At 38.0% G+C, this 27,428-nt stretch overlaps 1 protein-coding gene across 1 annotated transcript in view; it reads right to left on the bottom strand.

Annotated features, from left to right (window-relative positions):
* The window catches only part of LOC129731363 (uncharacterized), a 243,023-nt gene extending 218,954 nt beyond the window's left edge, over positions 1-24,069 (bottom strand). The window contains exons 1-2 of the mRNA XM_055691270.1: positions 22,421-24,069; positions 1,970-3,828 (exon numbers count right to left, since the gene is read on the bottom strand). Coding sequence (XP_055547245.1) covers positions 1,970-3,230 — 1,261 coding nt within the window. The 5' untranslated portion in view covers positions 3,231-3,828; positions 22,421-24,069. The remainder of the gene's footprint in view (positions 1-1,969; positions 3,829-22,420) is intronic.
* Positions 24,070-27,428: the final 3,359 nt, after the last annotated feature.

Below are 27,428 nucleotides of genomic sequence, written 5' to 3'. Positions count from 1 at the left end.
AGATCTAAACACGCATTCAAGCTGAAAATCGGCCCTACTTTAGACATACCGATCCAAGAGCATACGCCACTGCCTCTCCTAACTGGTTTCGAGGTACGATGCTGGCCTATCAAGCCAGTCGTCGTATCTTCGAATCCCGGTTCGGGAAAGACTGTTGTTGTCAGTAGAATCGTAGCTCCGCAATTGTCCTGCACACTAAGAGTAGGCTGCGATGTCTGTGTATAATAAACAGAAGGTCGAGTTTCGAAACGGAACGTAGCACCAAGGCTTTGCTTTTAAGCATGCACCACTGCACAAAACTGACGATGTACAAAACTTTAATCAGACCGGAAGTTCTCTGTGTACTTGAAACCGTGACGCTGCTCACAGAGGCGTACGCGCACTGGTCGTATTTGAACGAAAAGTTTTGCAGACAATACTTGATGGAGTACAGACCGAAAGCGGGGAGTGGCGCAGGTGTATGGACCACAAATTGCAGATACTGCTTGGAGCGATTCCCATTATGCATCTGGGCCGGACATGTCGCAAGAATGCCGCACGACAGTGCGGTAAAATCTGTTCTCTTCAAGGTCCCCACTGTCACCAGAAACAGAGAGGCTCAACGTGTAAGATAGCTTGACCAGGTTGAAGCGGACCTGCGAGTGTCGAGCAGCGATGAAAATGAAACGAATATGACTCTATTGTTGATTTAACCTTGAAGTGTACAACTCATGATCTGTACACGTTACGTATAAACTTGAATCTTCTCAATACGTAATAAAATGCTGGTTTCTCGGGGAAAACAGACACATGTTTAGACTACATCAGCTTTTAGAAGCAAGTCGTTCGTTGTGTTAAAATTAGGGACAGTGGTAAATCACGATTTCGCGAAAGCCGCGAATCCTGCGGAATCCAGCATCGGCCTCGATATTCATTAAGACCCTTGAAATGCCGCGAAAGTAATGAAAAACAGCAACATTTTATTTCAATTATGAAATATTTCGATTTGAAACCTGCGGAATTCATGAAAACCAGCTAGAAGGACAAAGCTGAATATTAATATGAGCACCTAGATAGCAGCGCGACGCCTTTTTCTACGCAACCTAAGAGATGAAACAGTACTAAATTGCTCACTTACAACGCGATTTTGTTAACCTGAGTTGATTTGTCTTCGAACGATTCGGCTGCTAGATCCACTTGGAGCAATGGTTTTGGTAACCTACATGATAGAATAAAATTCAAGTTGCGAGATGAATTGAGAGCGTATAAGCAAGTATTTTTTTAATATCCGACAGTGAGATTGGTTTCATAATTTAATTCGGTTCGCGGACGTTCTTCCAGTTTTCAATTAAACGACTAACAATGTTCAAAGAAATTTTAAATTTAAGATGATGCCTTCCGATGACGCCAAGAAACCAAGAATTGAAATCTGACGCCATTTTAAAAACAAATTGGAGACTTCTAGATTCTGCAATGTTAAACTATGCAAAATGCTACAATTTATTTCCAGATCCGGAATAACGTCCAGAAAGTAAAAACCGATGGTTATTAAAAATTTCTGGTTTTGAAATGACTGAGAAAATCGGAGGAAAATATTCAAATACTTGAAAAATGTTAAACGTTCAATAGAAACATAATAAACTTGTGAGAATCATTACTTTGAAGATTTCCTTGAAAAATGCATGTATTATAAGCAGTAAGTTTTGCAACCATTCACTTGTTTTAATAATCAATTGACTTTGGGGATTGCATGCAAAAGCCAAACAAGTTCTTTCGATTTCAATTTCGCTTGTGATTTTGGGATAAACAAACAGACCTATAAGCAGGCCACCTTCGACAAACAAAATATTTTGATTAACTGCTCCTGTTACATAAAAGGAAAGACTTGCATCTTTCGACAGCCGCCAGCCTCTTTGGCCGTGCTGACGATAAACAAATCGTAAATAATAATAGCGATAAAATAGGAGAAAAACCAAAATGTCCCACTTACTGAAATCGCTCTGATCGTCGTGCGTCCCGTTGACGGTGCCATCGGCCAGCAGCTGCAGGTATCGGTTCTTGATGTACAGCTGAATTTTGCGCGTTGCCCCGGTTATGTGCGACAGATTCGCCGATCGTTCGTTGCGCTCTAGATTGGATTGATCTTCACCGCCGCTGCCACTGCCACCGCTGATGACATCGGCCCCGAATGCTGTCGCATTGCGATACTGCTGCTGTTGCTGTTGTTGGTGATGGTGATGATAGATATGGTGATGGTGATGTCGCCCGACCGGTGCTCCTCTAGTCCGCCCGTGAGCACCGGCTGCTGTAAGGGTACTGTTACCTGTCAGATAATGCTGATGCCGGTGGCGATGCCGAGGAAAACCGAATTCTCCTGGATCGGCCGAGGCGCTTCGTTCTATTCTGGACAGGACTAGTGCGCGGGAGCTGTAATAGCCGTCGTCATCGGCGCCTTTATCGTCATCGAGGGCGGGGGAAGAGGAGTCGATGGACCGAGACGAGATATTGAATACTGATTGATTGACGGCGTTCTGATCTACGCCGTGGTCATTGACCTTTAGATGTTGTTGCCGCTCTATGTCACCATCGGCTGCTGCTGCTGCTGCTTGTGTTGGTGGCTTTTGGAATAAAACATTGAATACAGTCGGACTGTGCGTTATCTGCGCCTGATGTATTTCAGGATGATAAGGCTTTTCGCTGTCAAATGTACTACTCTGCACAGTACCGACGACGTTATCTAATTTTACTGGTTGGGTGGCGTCTTCGCCACCGGTTGCCGTCGCACTTTGTTGTTCATGTGATTTATTTTTATCGATTGGCTCTGCTATTGACGACCGCGCGTAGTCACTTTCAGGCCGTTGTAAATTTAGCGCTCGGCTTTGGCTGTCGCTCGCATTTGCACTACTAACAACACTGTTGTGCATCGCAGCTCTACTCCGACCACCGCTTTCTCCGGGTAAGTTTTTTCCATCACTTTCCCTGCTTGCCGCTGTCGTCGTCGAAAATATGCTCATGAACCGACTTTGCTCAGTCGATTTTCGACTCTTTCCGGCTGTTTGCTGTTGTTGTACTGGTGCCACAATGGCAACGGTCGGTACCGGTACCGTAGGCAGATCAATCTCTGGAACGGCCGGTAACAGCGCGGGTAAGGGCTTCGGCATAGTCGCACAACATGGTGGCCATATGAAAATAACCAATAGGAGGGCTCCCAGCAGGGCCAGGGCCCTCCGTCGAAGTCTTCCACCGAGCATGAACGGATGCTAGAACTAGTTGAAAATACCTCCCAACACCTCACAGTAAAAAACTCACAAGAATAAAAAAAAGAAAAATTAAAAACAAAAATAAACAAACATCACTCGACTTCTTCAGGTTATCATTAACCTAAAACGGTGACCGGCGTGATTCAGATGTACTTGGTTTTCGCGCTTTCGGTAGCAGGACAGGAACGTCCCAAGTCGTTGACCGCCCATTGCTCCGATGACGACGTCGTGACAGGCTGTTATCGACGTAGGCCCAAACTGAAACCACCCGCACACGCGAATCGCACGTACGCACAGACGCAAACTCTTCTCACCGTGTAAAAAAACCGACTCGTCTTCCTACCGGATATCAATCTGCCACTTCCGAGTTGGCGATAGTAACTTCCTTCTAGCACTCATGCCGTGTTTTGCGGCACTGGCGAAATGGCAACTTTTTGCGAAAATATTTTTCGTTACTATTTGTGGGTTTCACAGGAATCACAGCTATTTTTCATCTCTCATCAGGTTATTCTCATTTTCTCATTAGCCACTTGTTTGGTTTTTCTCGTACAACGCGATATAACAGATGGCTTTCGTATGGTACGATGTTCTGAAAGTAGAAAAAGGAAACAATTATTAGCATTGAAACAAGTCGTTTTCTTACGATTGACGTAGTTTGAATGGACAAATTTTACTGTGACGTTACAATATTTTGACTATTTTGTTGGCATAATTTTTACTCTAACTTGAATTTTACCAAGAAACCCTCCAATGCTATTGAGCAAGATCGCGCGAAATGACCTATGGTCGAATATCGACCATTTTGGATTTGAATGAAACTTTGCACACGTATTTGGCTTAGCAAATTGAGCATTTTTCACAGATGGAGAGATTTTTTACACCCATGAGTTACATTCTAAAAAGGCGTATGCTTTTGGTATAGGTTTTATTCGAAGCATTGTAGCCCAGAAACCGTTGGTTGTATAGAAAAACTGTCTGAGAATGAGTTGTAGGGAATTGAAAATGCACCATAAAAAAATATACACTGTACAAAAAAAATTTTTTTGACCAAAAAAAATTAAAAATAAACATTAAATTTTCTTTTTTTTTTTTAAAGAAACTTGACGTTAATACGCAAATTTTTAAAAAAAGTCCAGGATGGAGAAATGAAAAATATGTTTTTTTATGGTAGAATAATTTTTTTATAAAAATTCTAATTTAAACATTTTTCAAAATATTTGTGTTCTGAAGATTTTAAAAGATGCAGAGAGTCATTTTGAATCAAAAAGCTTTTGGTAGTAAACATTCTAAAGGCATCGGTTTTCGAGTTATTTTGAATTTAAGCTCGAAAACTTATTAATATTTCGGAAAATACACGTTTTTCTTAATTTGTTCATGGTTCTCGAGCAAAAACCATACGTTCATTGGAATGCTTGATCAAAAATATACAATTCATTCTTTGACCACAAAACGATTGGATAAATAACTCAAGCGCTAAACCTTAGCCTACCTACACGTTCCCCCTTGCCGAATGTTTTATAAAAAAATATGTTTGTCGTGCAACACTACCTACTTGTTTACTAATAATAACTGTTTGTAAAGTACGCAACCAATAACTACTGGGTTACCTCTAATATCTGTTTTCGTATATAAATACGATTGCACTACTCCAGATGTGTTAGTAACAGTTTGCATTTTATGAAGATGAATAAAGTGAAAATGGAATACACCAAGCCCAAATGCTGTAAACCCTTTCCTGATCATCGGTGCTCATCAAGCTTACGCAAATTAAACGAAAACGTTATTGCAAAATTTAAAATATTGAACAGTCAAGCTCATTTAAATACGTCTTTATCAATTTGTGACTCGTGTAGTTACTGGAATGATAGTCAAGTCACCATTCATCCCTTCGTTGTTTACTATTCAGAATCTGGAACACTTAAGAATATCAGCTTCATCATAATATCGGAAGTACTCCATCATGATACTGTTGCGGTTCAGGTTCATTGCCAAATTAATGAGTTTTTTGAAAACAACAATAGAGTTGAAAAAAGCGATTTTAATGTCTGATGGAGCTGCCTCACAATATAAAAATAGAAAAAACTTTGCAAGTCTTTGCAAGTTCGAAACAAAATGTAACGTCGATGCAGAGTGGCATTTTTTTGCGACTTCTCATGGCAAAGGCCCATGCGATGCAATTGGTGGCATATTAAAACGAATGGCAAGAAATGCAAGTTTAGCTAAAGAACATGAACATCCCATTACAAGCGCAAAAGAATTGTATGATTGTAATAAAAATTCATCAAAAATGTCATTTAGTTGGGTATCATATGAAGAATCTGAACAAGGAGTAACAGAATGGAGCAATATTTTCAAAAAATCTATAATAATAGCTGCCACACAAAAGTATTACTCTTTTGTTCCGATTTCAGAAAATACGATACAAACGAAGCTGTTTTCAAAAGATGACGAATCATTTACTTATGATGTATATAAAATATAAGGTGAAACTAGTTGAAAGTATCTATGTCATAAAAAAATATGTTCCTAAGATAATAAAACTCGAAAATAAATATTTGATTCTTATATATATTTATATCACTTAGAACATTTAACTCTTTTCTTGAGAACCGTTCGCCCAATAGTTTTGTTGTCAAAGAATGAATTGTATATTTTTGATCAAGCATTCCAATGAACGTATGGTTTTTGCTTGAGAACCATGGACAAATTAAGAAAAACGTGTATTTCCCTAAATAATTATAATTTTTAGATCTTAAATTAGAAATAACTCGAAAACCAATGCCTTTAGAATGTTTACTACCAAGAGCTTTTTGATTCAAAATGACTCTCTGCATCTTTTAAAATCATCAAAATACAAATATTTTGAAAAATGTTTAAATTAGAATTTGCATAAAAAAATTTATCTACCATAAAAAAAATATTTTTCATTTCTCCATCCTGGACTTTTTTTTAAAAGTTGCGTATTAACGTCAAGTTTCTTTAAAAAAACAAAATAAAAAAAAAATTCAACTCGTTTTTATAAATTGAAATTTAACTTTTTGGTCAAAAAAAATTTTTTTTTGTGCAGCGTATATTTTTTATGGTGCATTTTTAATTCCCTACAACTCATTCTCAGACAGTTTTTCTATACAACCAACGGTTTCTGGGCTACAATGCTTCGAATAAAACCTATGCCCAAAGGCATACGCCCTTTTAGAATGTAACTCATGGGTGTAAAAAATCTCTCCACCTGTGAAAAACGCTCAGTTTGCTAAGCCAAATACGTGTGCAAAGTTTCATTCAAATCAAAAATGGTCGATTAAATTTTCGCGTATTTCCAGACGATTTGAAATAATTTTGCTCTATTACAGATTTGGAAAATACACAAAGTTTCCTATTAGAATGATGTATAAGACATTTGATTACTTAGTTTGTATCACTTTGGGGAATGATAATGTAGCGTGACGTTACAACGCGCCAGCAACTGATGTGCCGGGTCTTTTCTTCGAAAAGCCAAAAACTCTGCTTTGTTGAAATTTTATAACGACTTGTTCTTTCACGATTTGATAACAAGAAATATTCGAATATTTCACCGTATGTTTAGTGCCGATAACTGGTAACATCTATTTTTTAAAGGCTTTTATTTTAGCGACGTTACAAAGCTAATTTTTAAGCAAGTGGTATTTTTACTCTGTTGTAACGTCTCGAAAATATAAATCAGTCGATATCCATTATTTATCGCATATATCTTACACATTTTCATAAGAAATAGTTCATAAACTGGTTTCATATATTTCTACGTCCACTTTATTTACTTGGTTTAGGGGTTGTCCATAAACTACGTAATAAATTTACTTTGGTGTTTAATGTTTGGCAACGCAAAACAAAAACTCAAATTTGAGGATTTTTAGTAAACTGTGAGTAATGAATAGAGCAACTCTTTTCATAAGTGACGTATGTGTTATAAATAATCTCAAAAATGTCTCATATGCCATAAGTTTACAACATACTACATTTATTTTTCTCTAAGTTTTTTATTTCACAATTGCTTAATACATTAGTAGTTTTCTCAACATTTAACATGTTGACCATGTAATAGAAGGGAGCCCCAAAATGACATTTTATTGGAAAATTTGAGTTCAACGACACCCGGCGCGCACCGACCCGAAACGAGTCAGCTAGATATGCCGTTAGTACCATTACATTCATCATTATTATCGGTCGAATTCACAACATGTCACCTGAGAAACTGTGTCACGCTTGTAGTCTGTTTTGCAATTTTGCGGTTCCTTCTGCAGATCGTGTTTGCTGTATTCTTCTCGCCCATGTGTATGCGGATGTGTGTTAGTCAAGATTAGATTCCATTGCAGTGGTGTACCAATATTATGCAAAAAAATAGTAGTAAACACGAGCTTCAATGAATCCGTTGCGTTTATCAATAAACACACTGTGGTACGATCATCAAAGCCTAAACTCGTGCATTTGATAAGTAATTGAGCGCGACAGGCTGATAGCATGAAGGAGAGAAAAGTAAAGGAGTAGCGTTATTGTTTTATTCTGCACAATCCGCGCACTATCTCTCACCCCGGCCGGGTCTTCGGTTCGAGCGCTGTTGCGCTTCTCGGTCGCTTCAACCGACGCACATACATTGACGAAACGCAATTGTCACATAGGTTGCCGATTGGTCGGCTGGTTGCTTGCCTGCTTGCATGTCGCCAAATGGGGCCACCGTTTGTGACTGGCCGGCTGGGTCGGAGGGGGTAAAGCAACTGATTGTTGATAGAGAAGACGCCACCGGGACCGGTGAAGGGTTAAATTGGGTGACGTACTGAGCGATAAATGAAAATGTAAGTACATTTATGTGCCAATGACCCTTGCTAATACAGATCACTTGCCCGTCACTGCTGCGGATTGTGATGAATGGAGCTTGTGTGTAGTAGGTACGCTAAGCGGAGCGGTGAGTGTTGAAGTATTTGCACCAACGTTTAGACGAATTTAGCCCGAGACAGATTGGTAAAACAGCCAAAACGGAACGATGTTCAAGAGGTAAAAATATCTCTCTATCATATTAGACATTTTGACGGGTGGGACAAATGATCGTTTTTCTTTTTGTTTTCTTTGCACTTAGAAGAACTGCAGAATCTTCCGGACAGTTCAACGAACTGTTTGACGCTTGTTAATTACTCATTAAAGGGAACACCAAAAATGTCTGGTTAAACATCAGTCAAGAATGCAACAAAATACGCACATATTTGCCAGCCAATACCCAACACACGAAAATCAGTTTAAGTCGTCAAGTTTCAAAACAAAAACAAAACATGCAACATGCTCTGGATTGACGCCACAAAAGAGCCTCCGGTGGGTACTACTTAGCACGCAAGAAAGGTGCCAAACCGGAACTTTTCGGTGAATGGAGGCTCTCCAGCTGTGTTGCGTTGCGTGACGATTGATGCTTTTTAACTGAAAATTTAATTGAAAAATCAAAACTAATGGTTCATTAGCGTTATTAGTCTGTCGGACCGTAATTTCGGTAAGATTGAATATTTACGATGGTGCTTCGTAAATTTCTTCCCAGATGGGTACTCTGACGGGAGAAAGTGCTGTCGCAATCTGTACCTACGAAATGCGGGTTGATAAAACATCATTAATTTTGGTAACATTACGGCAGATGGATTCCTTTTGGTCCTTCTTTGGTTGTCGTCATCCCATGGGTCGGTTTACTAATGGATGCTTATCGAGTGGCTTTAATTTGATCATTTCTCCGTTTCGTGAATATGAAGGAAGATATCGGTAAATGTTTTACAGGTGTGAATCAAAAGAAACAAGAAAGGATATAAAATACAGTTTTAGGTTCATAGCGGTTCGCGTCAGATTATTTGATTTTAGTGTCTAGTGCGAAACTTTCACAATTCAACGCTGTATTGAAGGTTTTGGATGTTAATACATAACTTTCATGCAACTAAACATAATGTTATGATCAATATAACGTTGTATAGTTGAAATATGCAAGATTTTTAGGATTGTTATAATTGCTATAATTCATTAAAATTCATCTGACAAAGTGTGTTTTAATGAATAACTTAATACTAGAATAATGTCAATAAATAATCACAAAAAGGTTAGCTAACGCAAATTCTACCTTTAAAAGCTGTAGCAGCTATATTCAAATCGAACACATCTGCTACTGTGGTAAAACTGGCCGATATAAAGCGTATTGGGTCAAATTGATCACATTATGCGTTGCGTTGAAGCAGGATCTTGGTCTAAGAGATTGTTCGGAGCCATGTATATCTAGGTGGTCAAGGATTTCCGGATTTCCGATTTCAATTAGAAAAACTTCACCAATGCTCCTCGAATCGTCTCTGCTCAAGAGTTTGCATTCCTAAAAGCCGACACCGTTCAATGTAGGCTGGCAGATTTGAGGTATTGCGCCAAGGAAGGAATCTTAGCGCATATCGTACAAATTTACGTCGCACGGATTCAATTCTGGCAATCCAGGAGTTGTAGAATGGCCACCATGCAACGAAGCAGGATTCTAAGATAGACCGCATTAGAGAGAAATACAGCGATCTAAGGCAAAACGGATCACGGAGCTCGTTGGTTATCTTAAACATGAATCCGAGTTGTCAGTGCAGTTTTAAAAATAGCGCAGTATCCAAAATAACTCGAATCTCGAATTCGTGTCACTGTAGAGGCCTGACATAGCATTTAATAAGATTGGCTTCCTTGTCCGATACAAGGAGGTGACACTATATTTCTGAACACTTAGAGAAGGAAGGTTTCTAGAATACCATAGGGTGAAAATATCCACCAGTTGCTGAAGCTCAACGCTGTCCGCATAATTTCTCACGACTTTGAAGTGTTTAACGTCATCGGCGTACAATTTACGGCAACCTTCCGAAATTACTTCAATCATATCATTAGTGAATTGGCATGAAGAGTAGTGGTCCTAAGTTGCTACCTTGCGGGACTTCAGAGACATCCGTGAACTCACTTCCTATCTTCACACAGAGTGTTCGTGAAGACAGGCAGATTAATGGCAGCAGTAACATAACGACTTGTTATTTCAAGCGGATTGAAATCAGTAACATCTCTACACTCAAAAGTTGGATGGTGCGAAACCAGTACAAAAATGTGCGTTTTTAGCGCAATTGTTGATGTAATTCGGAACCAGTACAAAGATTGCGTGTTGGGCATAACGCAATTAATGTTCTAGCGTTTCTCCAATGTATTTGGCAGCTCCAAACTACTACACTTGAACAGTTTCAACTGGTATCAAGCAGCATTGCAAAGCGAGCGAGAAGCAAAACCATTCTCCTCCTTTCTGCTTGAGGACGAGACATATGCTACGCTTTTCAAATCTTTTGCGCAGACGCTTTCGAGATACTTTTTCTTCTTCATGCATTCCTCTGAATAGCAGCAAGCACGCACCGACAGTATGAGTGAGACTAACAACACTGGTATATCAAGTATTTACAGCACGAGTGTCTCGCTCATTTCGTGAAGCAACGAGATATCGCCTTGCGCGTCGCAATCCGAACCGAAAGAGAAGCGAAAGAGCAACCTGCAAATTGTATGTGACGTATCTAGCTTTGTCGCACATACATGGAAATTCTACGAGCTAGAGAGAAATTTCTCTCGTCGCTTGAGAAAAAAGCGCGTGCACAGAATGACAAATAATAATTATTCACAATTTACAAGTGTTGCCATAAAAAATCAGCAACGCTTTTGTGGCTTGTGGAATGGAGGGTTTTGCTAGTTTTGCGGTGAAGCAAGCGTTGATTACCAAATGTTGTGAACAGAATTTTGTTTCGTTTTTTTTTTGCAAATCATTCAATGGTACTTTTTAATGACCAAATCCATCGAGATAAATCGATCGAGTATTATAGCTATTTAAATCTAGTGAGTTCACAAGTTGTTGTTAGCTGCTTGCACTGCTCCATGAGTAGCAGTCACTAATACACTCGACGTGAGAAATAAAGTGTCGGTATACGATACATATTCTGATTTCATTCTATGTCAATGTATTCGCAGTACAACTGTTGCGTTATTCGTTTCACACATTTATTGTGCGATTTCTGTGCAACATTTGTGCGAATCGGGAAGACACAATGATTGTACAAGACTTCAACTTTTGCGTGTAGGAAGGTCACTTAAAGTAGTATCAACCTGAGCATCGGAAGCAGTTTGCTCATGAAAATTGTGCTGAAAACTCCGAGCAAATAGAGCAAATTTTTCAAGCAGTATGAAATGTACTTGCAGTGAGTAGCGTTTTGAAAGCCACGTTCCCCGATTCCGCCCGTAGGACCGGGATGACTGATGAACGCAGGCAGGAAAGACTCGACTACGGCGGGGGAGTCGGAGACTTCCATAGTACGTGAGGTAGTGTATCCCAATGTTTCACTAGTAGGTAGTGCAGTGTCTGGTGAAAAGTCGGTAGGTGGTAAACTGGAACACAGGAACTAATCAGGTACGTGAGTGTTGCTAAGAATGGGGTAATTATTACCATCACTTTTTCACGTTACGTGGTAGAATGTATATTTGCACATCATCGGAACAGACAACTTTGTAGAAGACACAAAAATTATAGCTTCTACACAGAGTCATTCCAAAAAATGTTGAAAAAATATCATTTTTGTACGTCCCCAGATTGCATTTCAGCAAAAACTAGCAGACGGAACATGCATAGGATGAATTATTATAACTCTACGAGATTGATTGAAACGTTTATCCCTTCCAGTATCTTCATTGCCTTATATGCAAAAAGACATATTTTTCATTTTTTGGCAATAACTTGATCTGTGTATAAGTTACCTTTTTCGTGTCTTCTATAAAGTTGTGTGTTTGAATAATATGCAAACATATGCTAAACGTGTTTGCCTTCTAAATGCTATAGTTTTTGAGATATTCAAAAAAATCGAATTCCACGAACCTGTCTGATATGAATCGTTATATCTCCAAAAACCAGACGAGTTAGAAGAAAAGTGTACTTAACAATGTTTTTGCCTTTCTCCTAGAAAGGTATAGCAATCACTTGCAAAACCGAAGATATAAAAGTGCTCCAAAGGGCCGAATGGCATATATCACTCGACTCAGCTCGACGAGCTGAGCATTTTCTGTATGTGTGTGTGTATGTGTGTGTATGTGCAGATTTTTATTTTCACTCACTTTTCTCAGAGATGGCTGGACCGATTTTCATGAAATTAATTGCAAATGAAAGGTCTCGATGTCCCATAAGACCATATTAAACTTCATTGTGATCGGATTTTTAGTTTAGAGGTTATGTATCAAAATGTAAAAATCATGAAACATCATTATCTCAAAAACTACACAACCGATTTTAACAAAATTGGTTTCAAATGAACGGGCTACCTAAGAACCCTTGACTTTATAATTTCATGAAGATTGAACTTGTGGTTTGAAAGTTATGACAAGAAACGTGTTCTGAAGACTGTTTAATCTCACTCATGTTTCTCAGAGATGGCTGTACCGATTTTCATAAAATCAAGGTCAAATGGAAGGTCTAGTTGCCCCATAAGACCCTATTGATTTGTTTTGCAATCGGACTATTACTTTGCCTGTTATGTTTAAAAATGTGAAATCCAGCTATGAAAAGGAACATATTCCGAAGATTACTTGGACTCACTTACTTTTCTCAGAGATGGCTGACCCGATTTCCACAAAATTGGTGTCAAATGAAAGGTCTAGCTGCCTCATAACACCTTATCGAATTTTACTCTAATCGAACTGTAACTTCGTCTGTAATGTACCGAAATGTGAAAATCACGAAACTTCATTATCTCAGAAACTACACAACCGATTTGATCAATATTATTATCAGATGAGCGGGCTAGTTAAGGGTTAACTGATGAATTATGATTGAACACGTGGTTTCAAAGTTTGGCTGCCCTATACGTTCTCATTCCATTTGATTATAATCGAACTAAAGCAACCGTTATGTATTAAATTGTTAATAAAACAACGGAAGTCTATTATCTCAAAGATTGCATGACTTATTTGAACATAACTAGTGTCATACGAACGAGTCATCTCTCGAACTTACAAATAACAAACTTCATAACAATTTGATATGTGGCTCAAAAGCTATGGAAAGCGAAGAAATTCAAGGACTATTTAAAACTATACCTGCTTCGATCGATATATGTGGCCTCAACATAATTTAAATGACACCACATACCGTACTATTTGAACGTTCCGAATTCATTGATTCCTTGCGATGTGTTTAAAGTCTGCAAATGCACGACGAATCTGCCATAGGATATGATCAAAGTCAAATAACAAATCGTTTGAAATGATTGGTTTTATCGAAATGACAACATCCTCGGCTGTTGGCTTCTGTACATCACCTTAATTCTAAATATATTCATATTGGGTGGTATTCGGTCATTTCCAGCAGATTTTCTGGCATCAATCTGACACAGGAAATACCCATATTGGGAGGTATTTAGTTATATGGTTGTTTTCCAGAAACTAAAAGTGGTCGTCTTTAAATTCAAAATGGTGTCAAGGGTTAATGTTTGGTTTCTATGCATCATCTCGATTACGGAAATATCCATATTGAGTATTATTCGGTCATTTTCGACTGTTTCCTAGAAGTTGCCATTTATCAATTCAAAAAGATGCCTGACGTCAATTGTTAGCTCATTGCATCATTCTGGTTCCAGAGACACTCATATTGGATGGTATTTGGTTATTTTAGGCTGTTTTTCACAAACCGGAAGTCGCCGTCTTGGATTTCAAAACGGTATTTAATATAATTTTTGGCCTCTGAGCGTCATTCTGGTTGAAGAAACACCCATATTGGGTGTTATTCGATCATTCTCGGCTGTTTCCCAGTAACCGGAAGTCGCCAATCTAGAATCCAAAATGGAGCCTGTGGTCGATTTCAGCTGCTGTGTATCATTCTACACCCGGAGATACTCATGTTAGACGGAAATCGGCCATTTTTGGCTGTTTTTCAGAAACCAGAAGTTGCCATTACACAATTCATAATGGTGTCTGAGGTTAGCTTCACTCTGAGGTTAGCAAAACTCTGGCTTCGGAGATACTCATATTGGGTGGTATTTGGTCATTTTCAGCTGTTTTTCTGAACCGGAAGTCGCCATCTTAGAATTCAAAATAGTATCTGTGGTCGATTTGAGCTCCTGTGCATCATTTTAGATCCGGATATTATTATATTGGGTGGAAATCGGCCATTTTTGGTTGTTTTTCAGAAACCGGATGTTGCCATCTTACAATCCAAAATATTGCCTGAGGTCGATTATGGAACATATTTGTTACTTCTAAAAGCATTCTCATACAAAATTTTGCTGTATTTCCTTGATTGGTTCTTGAACTGTGCGAAATTTGTGTTTCATTTGTATGGGACCCCTCCCTTATAGAAAAGGGAGGGGTGTCAAGCCATTATGCACATATTTGTTACCTTTAAAAATATTCACCTGACAAATTTGGTTCCTTTTAGTTGATTAGTTCTCGAGATGTGTAAGAATTTGTGTTTAATTTGTATAGCACCTCTCCCTTCCAAAAAAAGGAGGGGTGTCAAAGCAATATGGACATATTATTTACCACTAAAAACATTTACCTGCCAAATTTGGTTCAATTTAGTTGATTAGTTCTCGAGATGTGCAGAAATTTGTGTTTCATTTGTGTGGAACCCCTCCCTTTCAGAAAAGGGAGGAGCGTCCAACTATTATGGACATATTTGTTACTCCTTAAAACATCCACATGCCAAATTTTCTTGAGTTGTGCAGAAATTTATGTTTCATTTGTATGGGACCCCTCCCTTCCAGAAAAGGGAGGGGTCTCAAACTAGCATAGGAACCTTTATCGGCACCAAAAACCCCTACATACAAATTTTCACGTCGATCGGTTCGGTAGTTTTTGAGCCTATATGGATCAGACAGACAGACAGACCGGACTGCATTTTTATATGTATAGATTACAACATCAATTTTTTAGAACCTAAAGAGTGAATATACATTCATTGGATTGAGCGTTCGTGTAAATCTATTTAAACAAATAATAAGTTTGAATGAGAAAGGCTGGGTCTGACCGCTAGGTGGATTAATTTAGGTTTTGCCTTTCTCTTAGAAAGGTATAGCAATCACTGGAAAAACTGAAGGTATAAAAGTGGTCCCAATGGCCGAATGTCATATACTACTCGACTTCTTTCGACGAACTGAGCATTTTCTGTATGTATGTGTGTGTGTATGTGTGTGTGTGTGTGTGTGTGTGTGTGTGTGTGTGTGTGTGTGTGTGTGTGTGTGTGTATGTGCAACTTTTTTTCTCACTCACTTTTCTCAGAGATGGCTGGACCGATTTTCATAAAATTAATTGCAAATGAAAGGTCTAGTTGCGCCATACGTTGCTATGGTATAAATCACGAAACATCAATATTTCAGAAACCACACAACCGATTTCAATAAAACTGATTTCAAATGATTGGGCTGTCCCCAGAACCCTTAACTTTTGAATTTCGTTATGATTGAACATATGGTTCAGAAGTTATGGAAAGAAACGTGTTCTGGAGACTATTTAATCTCACTCATGTTTCTCAGAGATGGCTGGACCGATTTTCATAAAATTAGTGTCATATGGAAGGTCTTGTTGCCCCATAAGACCCTATTGATTTTTTTTGCAAACGAATTATTACTTTGCCTGTTAGGTTTAAAAATGTGTAGTCCAGCTATGAAAAGAAACATATTACGAAGACTACTTGGACTCACTCACTTTTCTCAGGGATGGTTGAACCGATTTCCACAGAATTAGTATAAAATAAAAGGTCTAGCTGCCTCATAACACCCAATTGAATTTTGCTGTAATCAGACTGTAACTTCGTCTGTAATGTATCGAAATGTGAAAATCACGAAACTTCATTATCTTAGAAACTACACAACCGATTTGAACAATATTGATATCAGATGAACGTGCTAGTTAAGGGTTAGCTGATGAATTATGTTTGAACACGTGGTTTCAAAGTTTGGCTGCCCTATACGTTACATTTTCATTTGATTGTAATCAAACTTAAGCAACCGTTATGTTTTAATAGGTAAAACATTGAAAGTCTAATATCTCAAGTATTACACGACTTATTTGAACATAACTAGTGTCATACAAACGAGTCATCTCTCAAACTTACAAATAACAAACTTTGCTTTGATCAATATATATGGCCTCAACATGATTTAAATGCGGTATCGTACTATCTAAACGTTCCCGCATCGCTCGTGATTAAGTTGTTCGAAATTAAGAGTCATTTCTTTTATTTCGCTATTTCTTAAGCACTAACATTACGTCAAATTTCATATTTTATACTTTAATAACAACTTCAATATTTTAGAATCCAAAGAGTGAATATACCTTTATTGGATTTGAGCATTCATGTAAATCTATTTTTACAAATAATAAGTTTGAATGAGAAAGGCTCAGTCTGACCGCTAGGTGGATTAATTTAGGTTTTTTGGGATAATATTATTCACGGTGCTCCCACAGACCGTTATTATAAAAAAAAAATGCACCAAAGAATCTGAGTACACCATTCGATTCGTTATGACGTCCAGAATGTCTGGTCAAAATTTCAAAATCATCGTACGATACATTTTTGAGTAATGCTCTATTGAAGGTCGTAAAGTACAAAAAAGTGATATAAAAACGACGTAATACTTATTGTAAAGCACGTTTCTCAACCACCATTTTATGAAATAACTACCAAAATAGTTTCTACACGTTCCAAGGGTTATATTTCAAGACATTTACAATTGGTGGAAAGATTTATTTGGAAATCCCACAGTGCACAGTGGTCTAAGCTCGAAAAATAGTGATCGTCCTGGATTGGGCTGTGAAAAATTGATTTTATGTACTCAATGTTTTCAGCAAAATTGTTCCATGGAACAAGGCCTTACTTTAGGCGTTTTTAGTTTTTCGATCAATCTACCTAACAGTTAGATAAAAAAATATTTTATTCTTATTTTCAATATACCAGATTGCTTTCTTCAGCAAAGTTGTGGAAAATTTTAAAAGAAAAACAATTGCCGAATACTGCGATGTCCTATCTGTACGTTGGACACGACAAAATAGTTTTTTCTGGAACACCCTTCCTTAAAATCAGTTTTTTGTCAATAACTTTTTCTATGATTGTCAAAACAATAAATTTAATAAATTCTTGAGAGAATCTTAGTTGAATGAATAAAATCTTAAAACATTTTGCATTGTTTTGACCATTGCAGACAAAATTATAGACAAAAAACTGACTTTAAAGAGGGGTGTTCAACAAAAAACTCTATTTTGTCGTGTCCAACATACAAATAGGACATCGCAATATTCAGCAATTGTTTTTTTTTTAAATTTTCCATAACTTTGCTGAAGAAAGCAATCTGGTATACTGAAAATTAGAAAAAATATTTTTTCATCTAACTGTTAGGTGGATTGATCGAAAAACTAAAAACGCCAAAAGTAAGGCCTTGTTCCATGGAACAATTTTGCTGAAGACATTGAGTACATAAAATCAATTTTTCACAGTCAAATCTAGGACGATCACGATTTTTCGAGCTTAGACCACTGTACACTGTGGGATTTTCAAATAAATCTTTCCACTAATTGTTAATGTCTTGAAATAGAACCATTGGAATGTGTAGAAACTATTTTGGAAGTTATTTCATAAAATGGTGGTTGAAAAACGTGCTTTACACTAAGTATTTCGTCGTTTTTATATCACTTTTTTGTACTTTACGACCTTCAAAAAGGCATTACTCAAAAATGTACCGTACGATGATTTTGAAATTTTGACCAGATATTCTGGACGTCATAACGAATCGAATGGTGTACTCAGATTCTTTGGTGCATTTTTTTATAATAACGGTCTGTGGGAGCACCGTGTTATTCACAACTTTTTTGAAGTCATCATTTCTCTGAAGTGCAAGACTAAAAAGTTGGATTTTGCAGCGCCACTACAGGTGGAGTTCCGAACTAAAGCTTGTTGTTATTCTTTGAGACTTTTTATAAAATAAATAACTTGTAAATAATAGGAAATAGTATGTCAATAAAACCAGTATTTGAAGAGCAAATGACAAAGAAGTTATCTTCTACAAAGTTGTGTGTGTTTCAATGACATACAAATACTTAAAAAAAAAAACGGAAATCTGCCAAAAAATATTGGCCTGCAATGAAAAATCTACAGCTGTTCTCATTTTAGAATCGTTGTCAGCTGTTATTGTGATAAATTTAGCCCCTAAGATTTATTTCTTTTTCGATCATTTCCTTTTGTTAGCAGATTTCTTTAGGGCACTTTTAACGAAACTCAATTTGGAATAAGTTTTGTCTCATCCATCTGTTAATCTACTTTTCGCTTAATTTGGAATCATTTTCTGCTTTGCCCTTTTCTTTCAGATCACTTCTATTCGTTAACCATTTGGTTGAATTTGAATTATTTTTTTAAAGCTTTTCCTACACATTAATTTAATTATTTGAACAGAATTTAAGATCTTTTTCTTAGATTTTGTTTTTTTTACATTTCAGGAGCATTTCCTAAGCATTATGAGTTGTTTCGAAATACTCAATTTGCTTTATCCTGTTTTGAAAGGTTTTTTTAACTTAATTTCAGACGATTTTTTTCTATTTCTTCTTCTCCTGCAAAACATTTTACTGCTCTCTATGGTGTTAATTTATGATCATATTTCATTTTAATCTTTTTTGTCTGAATAAAGTGTCATAAACCATTATTCTCATTGATGGCTTTTTCTAGACATCGGTGACGTTTTTTAATCATTTTAAACTAAATTCAGTAATAATCTTTTCTAATTGAAAGAAGTGTTTTCAGATGTTTCAAGCTACATTTACTAGAATTTTCAGGCATTTTAATTTAAACTTTATATAGTTTTTCCTTAAGTTTGGTATTTTTCTGGTTTATAAATAGTTACTCTTTTAAGTTTTTTTTGTTCACACAACATTGAACTCTTTTGAGTTATTAGATACTAATTTGGGATCAATTTTTTAGCTGTTTTTCTTGTTCTAGCGACGTTTTTTTGCTAATTCGAACAGTTTTGTATGTAATTTGGAATTCATTTCTGTTTGGCCTCACCGCTGTTTTACGTTTTTAGGCATTCAGGCATTTTGGCTGAATTTTGATCTGAAATTTCTGGTCGTTCTGACTTTCATAAGCTAGAGATATGTTCGAGGTGATTCTATTCGTATGCTTTTTAGGCCGCGTTTAAAGTCATTTATGTTGGTTTGTTCCTATGCGTGCGATAATATTGTATGCATGAAAATGTTGGATATGATTTTTTTTTGTTTTTGGTCATTTGAAGTTATATTCAGGATTATTTTCTCCTCGATTTCTTCTGGATGTCACGAATGTTTTTTTATTATTTTATGCTTTCTTACAGTAGCATACAGTTTTGTATGCTTTCTCACTAGTTTTTAGAGACGTTTTAGTGTTTTTGACGCAAAGATAAAATTTAAGCTCAAATTACTTCTTTGTCTGTTTTTTGAGATTTACGTGTTTTCCTGAAATTAAAATTATATTTTTTTTTTATTCTCTGATTAAAATGTTTTCAATCAGTATGCTACGTATGTTTATTTTTTTTAACTCTTCTACCTTGTAACAAAGGTTTTATCTGTCCAGCTTCAACAGAAGCTTACTGCCATATTGAATCCGTTTTGTTTGTCCATGAGGGGGCCGGGGGGGGGGGGGGGGGGGTTATGGGGTGGAATGTGGACGACCCCTTAGTAGATAGAAGAAAAAGTTGTTTTACAATGTTATAGCTCCGTTTATTTTGAGTAACTTTAAAAAAAGTTTTTTTTTATCTGGATATAACCGATTTATATTGAAAAAATAAACTTTAGTTTTTTATTTCAATTTTCACATTAAAACTGTCTTTGAACGATTTTTAAGACTCTTTAAAAGCACAGTTTGCAGTGCTGAAATCGTGAATTGCTTGATTTACTCTTAGTTAATAATATTTTTCACCAGAAAATATGCGTTTTTCATTTGTTTGTCATTCATTTTGAGGCAAACATAAAAAAAATCTCTTGGTCTTAATTTGAAGGGCACGTTTGACTCTATACATGGATAAATTTTCAAAAATATGCTATTTTTTATATTTGAGTACATTTAATTTACAGATATGATAGAAATTTTTATAACTGTATATAATATGCATATAAAAGCAAGATTTTTTTTGTATTTTTTCTAAAATTCATTTATCATTAGATTGATCCAAAAGACCGAAAATCGATCAACTGGTTCAGAAGCTATGAAATTTTGAAAATAAAAGTCATCGAATAAAGCCGTTTTTTATGGTCACCCTATTTCGGAATTTTCACGCAAAGTGCTTCAACTGTGCTCAAAATTGCAGGAATGGATCATTGTTGAAAATGATCAAACCCGTATTTTTTCGTTGGGTCGTTGGGACGACTAGCTGCGGAATAGGGTGACCATAAAAAACGGCTTTATTCGATGACTTTTATTTTCAAAAATTCATAACTTTTAAACCAAATGATCGGTTTTCGGTCTTTTTGGAACAAACTCAGGATAATTATTTCCAGTTTTAGGAAAAAATACAAAATATAAATCTCATATGTAACAACTTTGTAGAAGAAAGTTTTTCTCTAAAAATTGCTATAGAGCTCTAGACCTAAATTTCCCCCTAAATTTTGTTTTTGGACCATTGTGCACTGTGCATTGACTAGTAATGAAACAATAAAACTGAACTCTGGGATACCAATGGGATATATGAAAAAAAAAATGACTTTCGTATTCCACTTAGCGGTCGGGTTCAAAAGTTTCGTGTTCTCGAAAGAAATCTTCATGCAAAATTTCAGCTGAATCGAACTTCGATGAGTTGTGTCTCAAAGCGGTCAATGTTTTATTTTTTCGACTGATGAAAAAATTCGCGAGAATATTGAATTGTTTTTAATGCTTAATGTCTCAGAAATGCATCAAACGTAATTTAAAAAAAAAAAGACTTTCTGGGACTTGGAATTTTATACTGAGGAACACTATCAGCTCGAAAATCTCTAAGTTTAAGAGAGTCCTATTAAAAAAAAATTACAAGTATAGAAAATTCATGGACGTACAAAATCTGAATAGCTCTGTTTTGGTTATATTTAGATCTTGATTTGGTTGAAATTAATCCAATAAATAATAATAATAATAATAATAATAATAATAATAATAATATTAATAATAATAATATTAAATAGCATTCTTGTCATATTATTCGAAGTAAAAACTCAAATTCAAATCAAATAATTGACCACTAATGGTTTAGAGGAGATAAGAGATATATTGGTACATTACGATCCAGAAGTTAACTCACTATTCGACACAGACTTCGAATATTTCCATCCTATTGATTCTAGGAGTATATTCCATTCGAGATTCGAACATACGATGACTGGTTCGTAAAAGCAGTATCGTACGCTAGGAACAACTGGGAAACCACAAAAAAAAGACAACGGCGAATCTGCGCCAATATACAATTTTTTAACAACTGTCAGATAACATATTTTGTTTTTTTTTGTGCTACTAACTTTGCGTTGAACCAAGATTAAGATTACGAGAATCCCAAGCGAAGCCTCTTTTAACCAGTTTTTTCCGTTAATTGATTTTGTGAATATCAGAAGTCAGAGAACCGAAGATTTTTTTGGAAAATATTTTTTACGAATTAAAATTATTGCTCTCGACATTCACAAGAAAGTTATTCTCTACTATACAATTTCTTCTGCTTGAATTTTTGAATTTATATCTAAATTTATGAGTTGCTCACTATCAAATGATTAAAAAACGTTGTTCTATGAATTTGAGGTTTTATTTATCTTATAAAGAATTATTGATCTTGAGTATTAGAGTCAACACAAAAACATTACAAATAACTCCAAAGCATAGTCGTTTGAAATAATCACTGGTCTAATTTTAAACGTATTACGCGTTTCGATTTCCAGACTTGAGTAAATAATGAAAGCACAAAATATTTCGTTCATTTTGGCGTGTCGTTCAAAAATTATTGATGGTTCGTTTCATAATTAGAGCATAGAACTAGGTTATATCCTTTTTTATAAATTTCATCATTCGTTTGTATAACTGTCATAACATTTCTGTTTAAAAGAACTTGGTGGGTGGTCCATTCGTGGAAGCTAGTTTTAATACATGACACTGATAATAATTATCAACCTGCTGCACTCACCAGTATTAGTTCGCACGTGAATCCACCCCGTATCGCGATCAGTTCACCTCACTGAACTTTTCAACCTTTCGTTTCCGTGCGGCTTCCGACGGGACGGAGTTGAACGTTACTCTTCCGGTAGGTGGATGCGTCGAAGCGACTGGTATCGCTGTGTTCGGCTAGAATGTTGATCCGGCACACACTGATAAGAGCGCCCGCTAGCTAGCTAACTTCGCCACAACAATGTAACACTCTGGGCGCCCGCTAAACAGCTAAACCTGGTTTCACACTTTTCACTCTAGTGTGTGTATTTTCTAGGCAAATCACAAAAAAACAAACAAAACCGGCACGACAGTTGCGAAGATAGAGTTTACACAATTCACAATTTTGCACACTTTGCGTTCATCCGATAAGGTTTTCCTGCTGCATGTGTAAGTGTGTACTTTTCGTATTTTGCATTTTTAATCGACTGCGATAAACACAAAACCGCAAACGCACGCGTATGTGAACTGGTGCGCCCCCACAATTGGAGAGCTTTTCATCCTGCTGACAGACTTTCGGACCGGGGTGCACTAATTGCTACATTTTCATCCCAATTCTGCGACACTGTTACTCACGTGACCACAACACGACGCACCGGACTTCGTTCGCTTTGACCGTGGTTTTCGCGGTGTCACCAAAATTCGCGACTTTTCTTCCTGGCGTTCTTACCCACTGCAACGGGCAGCTCCCTTCACTTTGCGTTGATGAACTACAAGGTGGCTGTCACTCGTGTCAGTGCGAAATAAGTGGATAAAAACGGAAGAATTAAAATAACCGTAAGTTTTGAACCAACACTCAAACGCTGTGCAACTGTCGCAGCAAAAGAAATGTACAGAACACCAGCAACACGCTGCCGTTCGACACTAATTTCTCAAAATATATCCAATCGGCCGTTTTTTTTCTTCAATCTCGTCTGAGAGCTCTCAGTAGCGCAGTGCCAAAGTAAAAGTGTGATCTCGCAAAGCACTGAGTCTGGCTGCCCCGCGATGGAGAGTAGAGTGCAGGCAAATGTCCGAATGGCAATCCGACCGACCGACCGACCGACTATTAGCGCAGCCGAACGCGAGGATCATCTGATTTACATAACAAATCGCACTCGAATTTCTAACTCCCTGCTGTCTTTAGCTGAATTAAAGTGGTTTATCCATCGATAGATATCGAAGATTACGGAACGTAACCCTAAACAATTTTCCACCCCGTCGTGTTTATGCTGATGAGTTGTAACCCGCTTAACCAGAACACCGGGTGAGATAATTTTCACATCAATCACTTGCGCAAAAATTACACGAAGACCGTCTCCGCAATTCAATCGATCACGGTTGGAGAACCTTCAACCGAGAGCCGGTTCTAGCACCCAATTGCATCAGAAATCACCTGTTTCGGTTGTCACTTGATCTCTTCGATGTCTGTAAATTTTCTCACTTGTGCACCACCCAAAACTCGGAGTACTCCGAATGGAAAAAAAAACTCGGTCACTTCAACTAGTGGCAACGGGTTAATCCAACACACAAACTGATGCCAATTTTTCCCTTAAAGTCTAACACTTTCGTTCAGAGCTCAGCATAAAGGATCTTCAAGAACGCACCGAAATTTTGCCGTCCGTACCACTATCGGAATCGTTGTCACGCGTGCTGCTGCCAAGCGAAGACTAAACCGGCCGAACGGAACGCGAATGGGACTATGCTCACGGTATCGAGCGGCAGTCCTGCTGCTTGCTTGCTTGTTGCTGCTGCGGCTGCTACCCTGCATTCATTTCACCAGCCAGCGCGTAATGGAACAAGTTCAGTTTCAGTTCACACCGCAGTAAAAACATCGCTCATTTGACGTCGTGCGTCAGCTGAATCCGTTCAAGTGCGATGTTCTCGCTCTCTCTCTCTTGGCGGGCGATGGCTCTCGCCACCTATCGCAAAAACGCCGGTTCTGTGCGTTATCAGTGACTTTAAGCTCTACTGAGTGCACGATCCTGTTTTTTTTTTGGGTGGCGTGAAAGCGAGAGAGGCTATAGGAGAACGCCGCATGGGAGATGTTTTTCATGAGCATCTGCTGTTGGGTGGAAGCATAAAACTGTGCCGTGTGTGCTATGTTGGGTTTGTTGCTCTTCTTCTGTTCTCTCTATTTTGGGTGAGTGCACGCACATGGTTTGTTTGATTTCATGAAACGGTCCATCGAATGCAATCCGGTGTAGCATGCATTTAGGCGTTAACGGATGCTACAGTGCGATCCCAAATAAAATCGCTCATTCTTGTTACATCGCTCATCTCTTTCCATCTGAATTAAACGGTTATAGGTTTCTTGGAATGTACATATTTAGGTTGGATTTTTTGTTTAGCAAACAGCATCGATGAACAAAAATTAAGTATTAAAAAGCACATCAGTTACAAGTACAAACTCTGACTTCATCTGTAGAACACCATGTAAGTTCAACCTCATAGAAGCAAACTTTGGTTGATCTGTTTGGAGAAAGATATTCTGTCGAAGTTTTGCCTGACCACAAACAAAGGATGTCACAGTAAATGGATGTGCAAAGCATACTGTTATTGGTTCATTGTACGCAAACATTAAACCTCGAAAATTCTCGTTATAAAAATTAATTTTGTTCGACACAGGGTTACTGGAGTTCAGTACTTATAATGTTTCATGTGAAGAAAACTTTAATGTACTCTCTTAAAGTTACTCGTAATAATTCTTACTCAGAGATAAAATTGTGAAAAAAATGAAAATGCGAGAAATCAAAGAACTGAAAACAAAGAGATAAAAAATGGTACCTATCAACGCTAAAGTATTGAAATGGAATTGGAGAAAATTAGGATACCCTGGGAAGCTCCGTAGCCGCAAGGTTACAGAGTCCGCTTTGGTGGTCGTGGGTTCTAAGCATGGGTTCATTCTCAGGCTCCTCACCACGTACCCTTCCTCCAATCTGAATTCTACAGTACCCCCGTTGACTCTCCTTCTAATAAAAATAAATCCCTATTATAATAAAACTGGTGTGAGTAACATATGAAAGTTATCTTCTGTGAATTGTAATTTGGTGATATTGTTAGGATGGACGGAGGCTTGGTATAGTAGAGCAGAAAGCTTGAAACGTGAAGGTAAAACTTACACACAAGCACGGATATGAATGATAAGCGTATGGAAAATAGTATGAAGTGCGGAGTGCTGAAAACACCTGGGCAATATCACAATAGATCTAATCTCTGGCCGCAGTGATGAGTCCACAGAGAAAAAAAAAGAAACCCAAAACCAAGGATACTGAGAAATTAAAATTATAAAGAGAGCCTAAATCAGAATTAAGTTCAAGGCACCACACCAGTCAGATATTTGTATGGAATATGGCAGGGGTTTCCAAATGGTGCTTCGCGAAGTTTTTGCAAGTGCTCCACGGTGTTCCAGATCTTTTGCTCGGCGAAACACTTTTTATTTGGCGGATCACCTGCATTCTCGAATCAATGAGATTCCCATGCCGCACATCACGATCTCTCGGCATATTTTTGACTTGGTTAAAGATGTCGGAAGCACTTTGTTTTCTTGCTGCAGTCTGCGTAGGGTCCGTAGGTCGTCTTCCAGCTGATCGATCCACCTTGCCCACTGTGCACCTCCCCGTCTCGTCCCCGTGAAAATCAACGCCGCGTACTGTAAGATCGAGGCTCTGGGAAAAATTTTGTATTTCTATTTTCAACATATTTTTAAAGTCTGTTCGAAATTATTGAGCACCCTGTAAGTGTTAGGCGTGTTGCTATACGTAAGCTTTAGTAACGAAAGTTGTTCTCCTCCTAGAGTAAACGGTCAACACTTTTATTCAATTCGTTTCGTTATTATGTTTCGCAGAAGGCTTTCGCTCGTAAGTGTAGAACGAGCGTCGGCTCTCGCACACAAAACAAATGGTAGAATAACATTCGCACATCAGAGGAATGCCAACTGTCAATCGTTTGGCGATGTTATTTTGTTTTTTTTTGTCCTACCTAACCTTACCAAACGTGGGCCTGTGTGGCCTTTGCTGTATCTAAGAGCCGACGCCGTTGTAATAGATCTGCAGAGATCTCCTTCCACTTGGTCGATCCACCGTGTACGTTGCGCACCACGATGCCGCGTTCCTATTGGGTCGTTATTCAGAACCATGTTCAGACACCGTAGCCTCCCGATTTTAGTCGGATGAGCTATAGAGGGTTCCCTCCGTAACTGATAAGACCCGTGGTTCATTCGATGTTTGCATATCCCATCTTCCATCTGCATCCCACCGTACGCAGCACCTTCCGTTCGAAAACTCCAAGGGCACACTGGTCCTCCACCATCAAGGTTCATGTTTCCTGGCCGTAGAGGACTACCGGTCTAATAAGTGTTTTGAAGATGGTCAACTTTGTGGAGCGGCGAATTTTGTTCGATCGAAGCGTATTCCGCAGCTCAAAGTAAGCGCGATTCCTGGCCAAAACGCGTTTTCTCTTTGTTAGTATCATTGACGGCGGTCACTAGTGAGCCCAAATACGCAAACTTATCTACCACCTCGCTTTTGTCACCGCAGATTAGAATCCTTGGTGGGAGGCTAACAGAGTTTCCCCTCGAGCCTCTGCCTCTGGCCTCTACCTAAAGTCGTCATAATATCAATTTCGTTGGCGAAGCCAAGTAACTGGCCGGACTTCCTGAATAACACTTTCCATGGCCAGGTAAAAGAGCAGACATGAAAGCCCATCACACTGCTTCGCAACCCTCTTTGAGGTTCGGAAGAACTCGAAAGCGTCGAAACCAGTCGATTTTTCGATTCAGGGCTGTTGTACCTAGTGCCGTTGAAGTCGTGGATCGTATTTCCATCCAGCCATCCTCAAGAGAACCGGCGTCAAGCTGCTCTTCCGTTAGTAGCACTACTCCCAGCTGCTGCGCGTATCAACTATAGGTTCCAGTACTATAAAACCGGTTTCCAGCTCGTCGGTAGTGCCACAGCTCTGGTTAAAAGTAGCCGCCCGATGCTTGCTTTTCCACACCTTCTGTCCTGTTC

Source organism: Wyeomyia smithii, chromosome 3 (assembly GCF_029784165.1).
Source record: "Wyeomyia smithii strain HCP4-BCI-WySm-NY-G18 chromosome 3, ASM2978416v1, whole genome shotgun sequence".
NCBI classification, from domain to species: domain Eukaryota; kingdom Metazoa; phylum Arthropoda; class Insecta; order Diptera; family Culicidae; genus Wyeomyia; species Wyeomyia smithii.
Note: the sequence above shows the minus strand (reverse complement) of the source record. Positions and strands in the feature narration are given on the sequence as shown.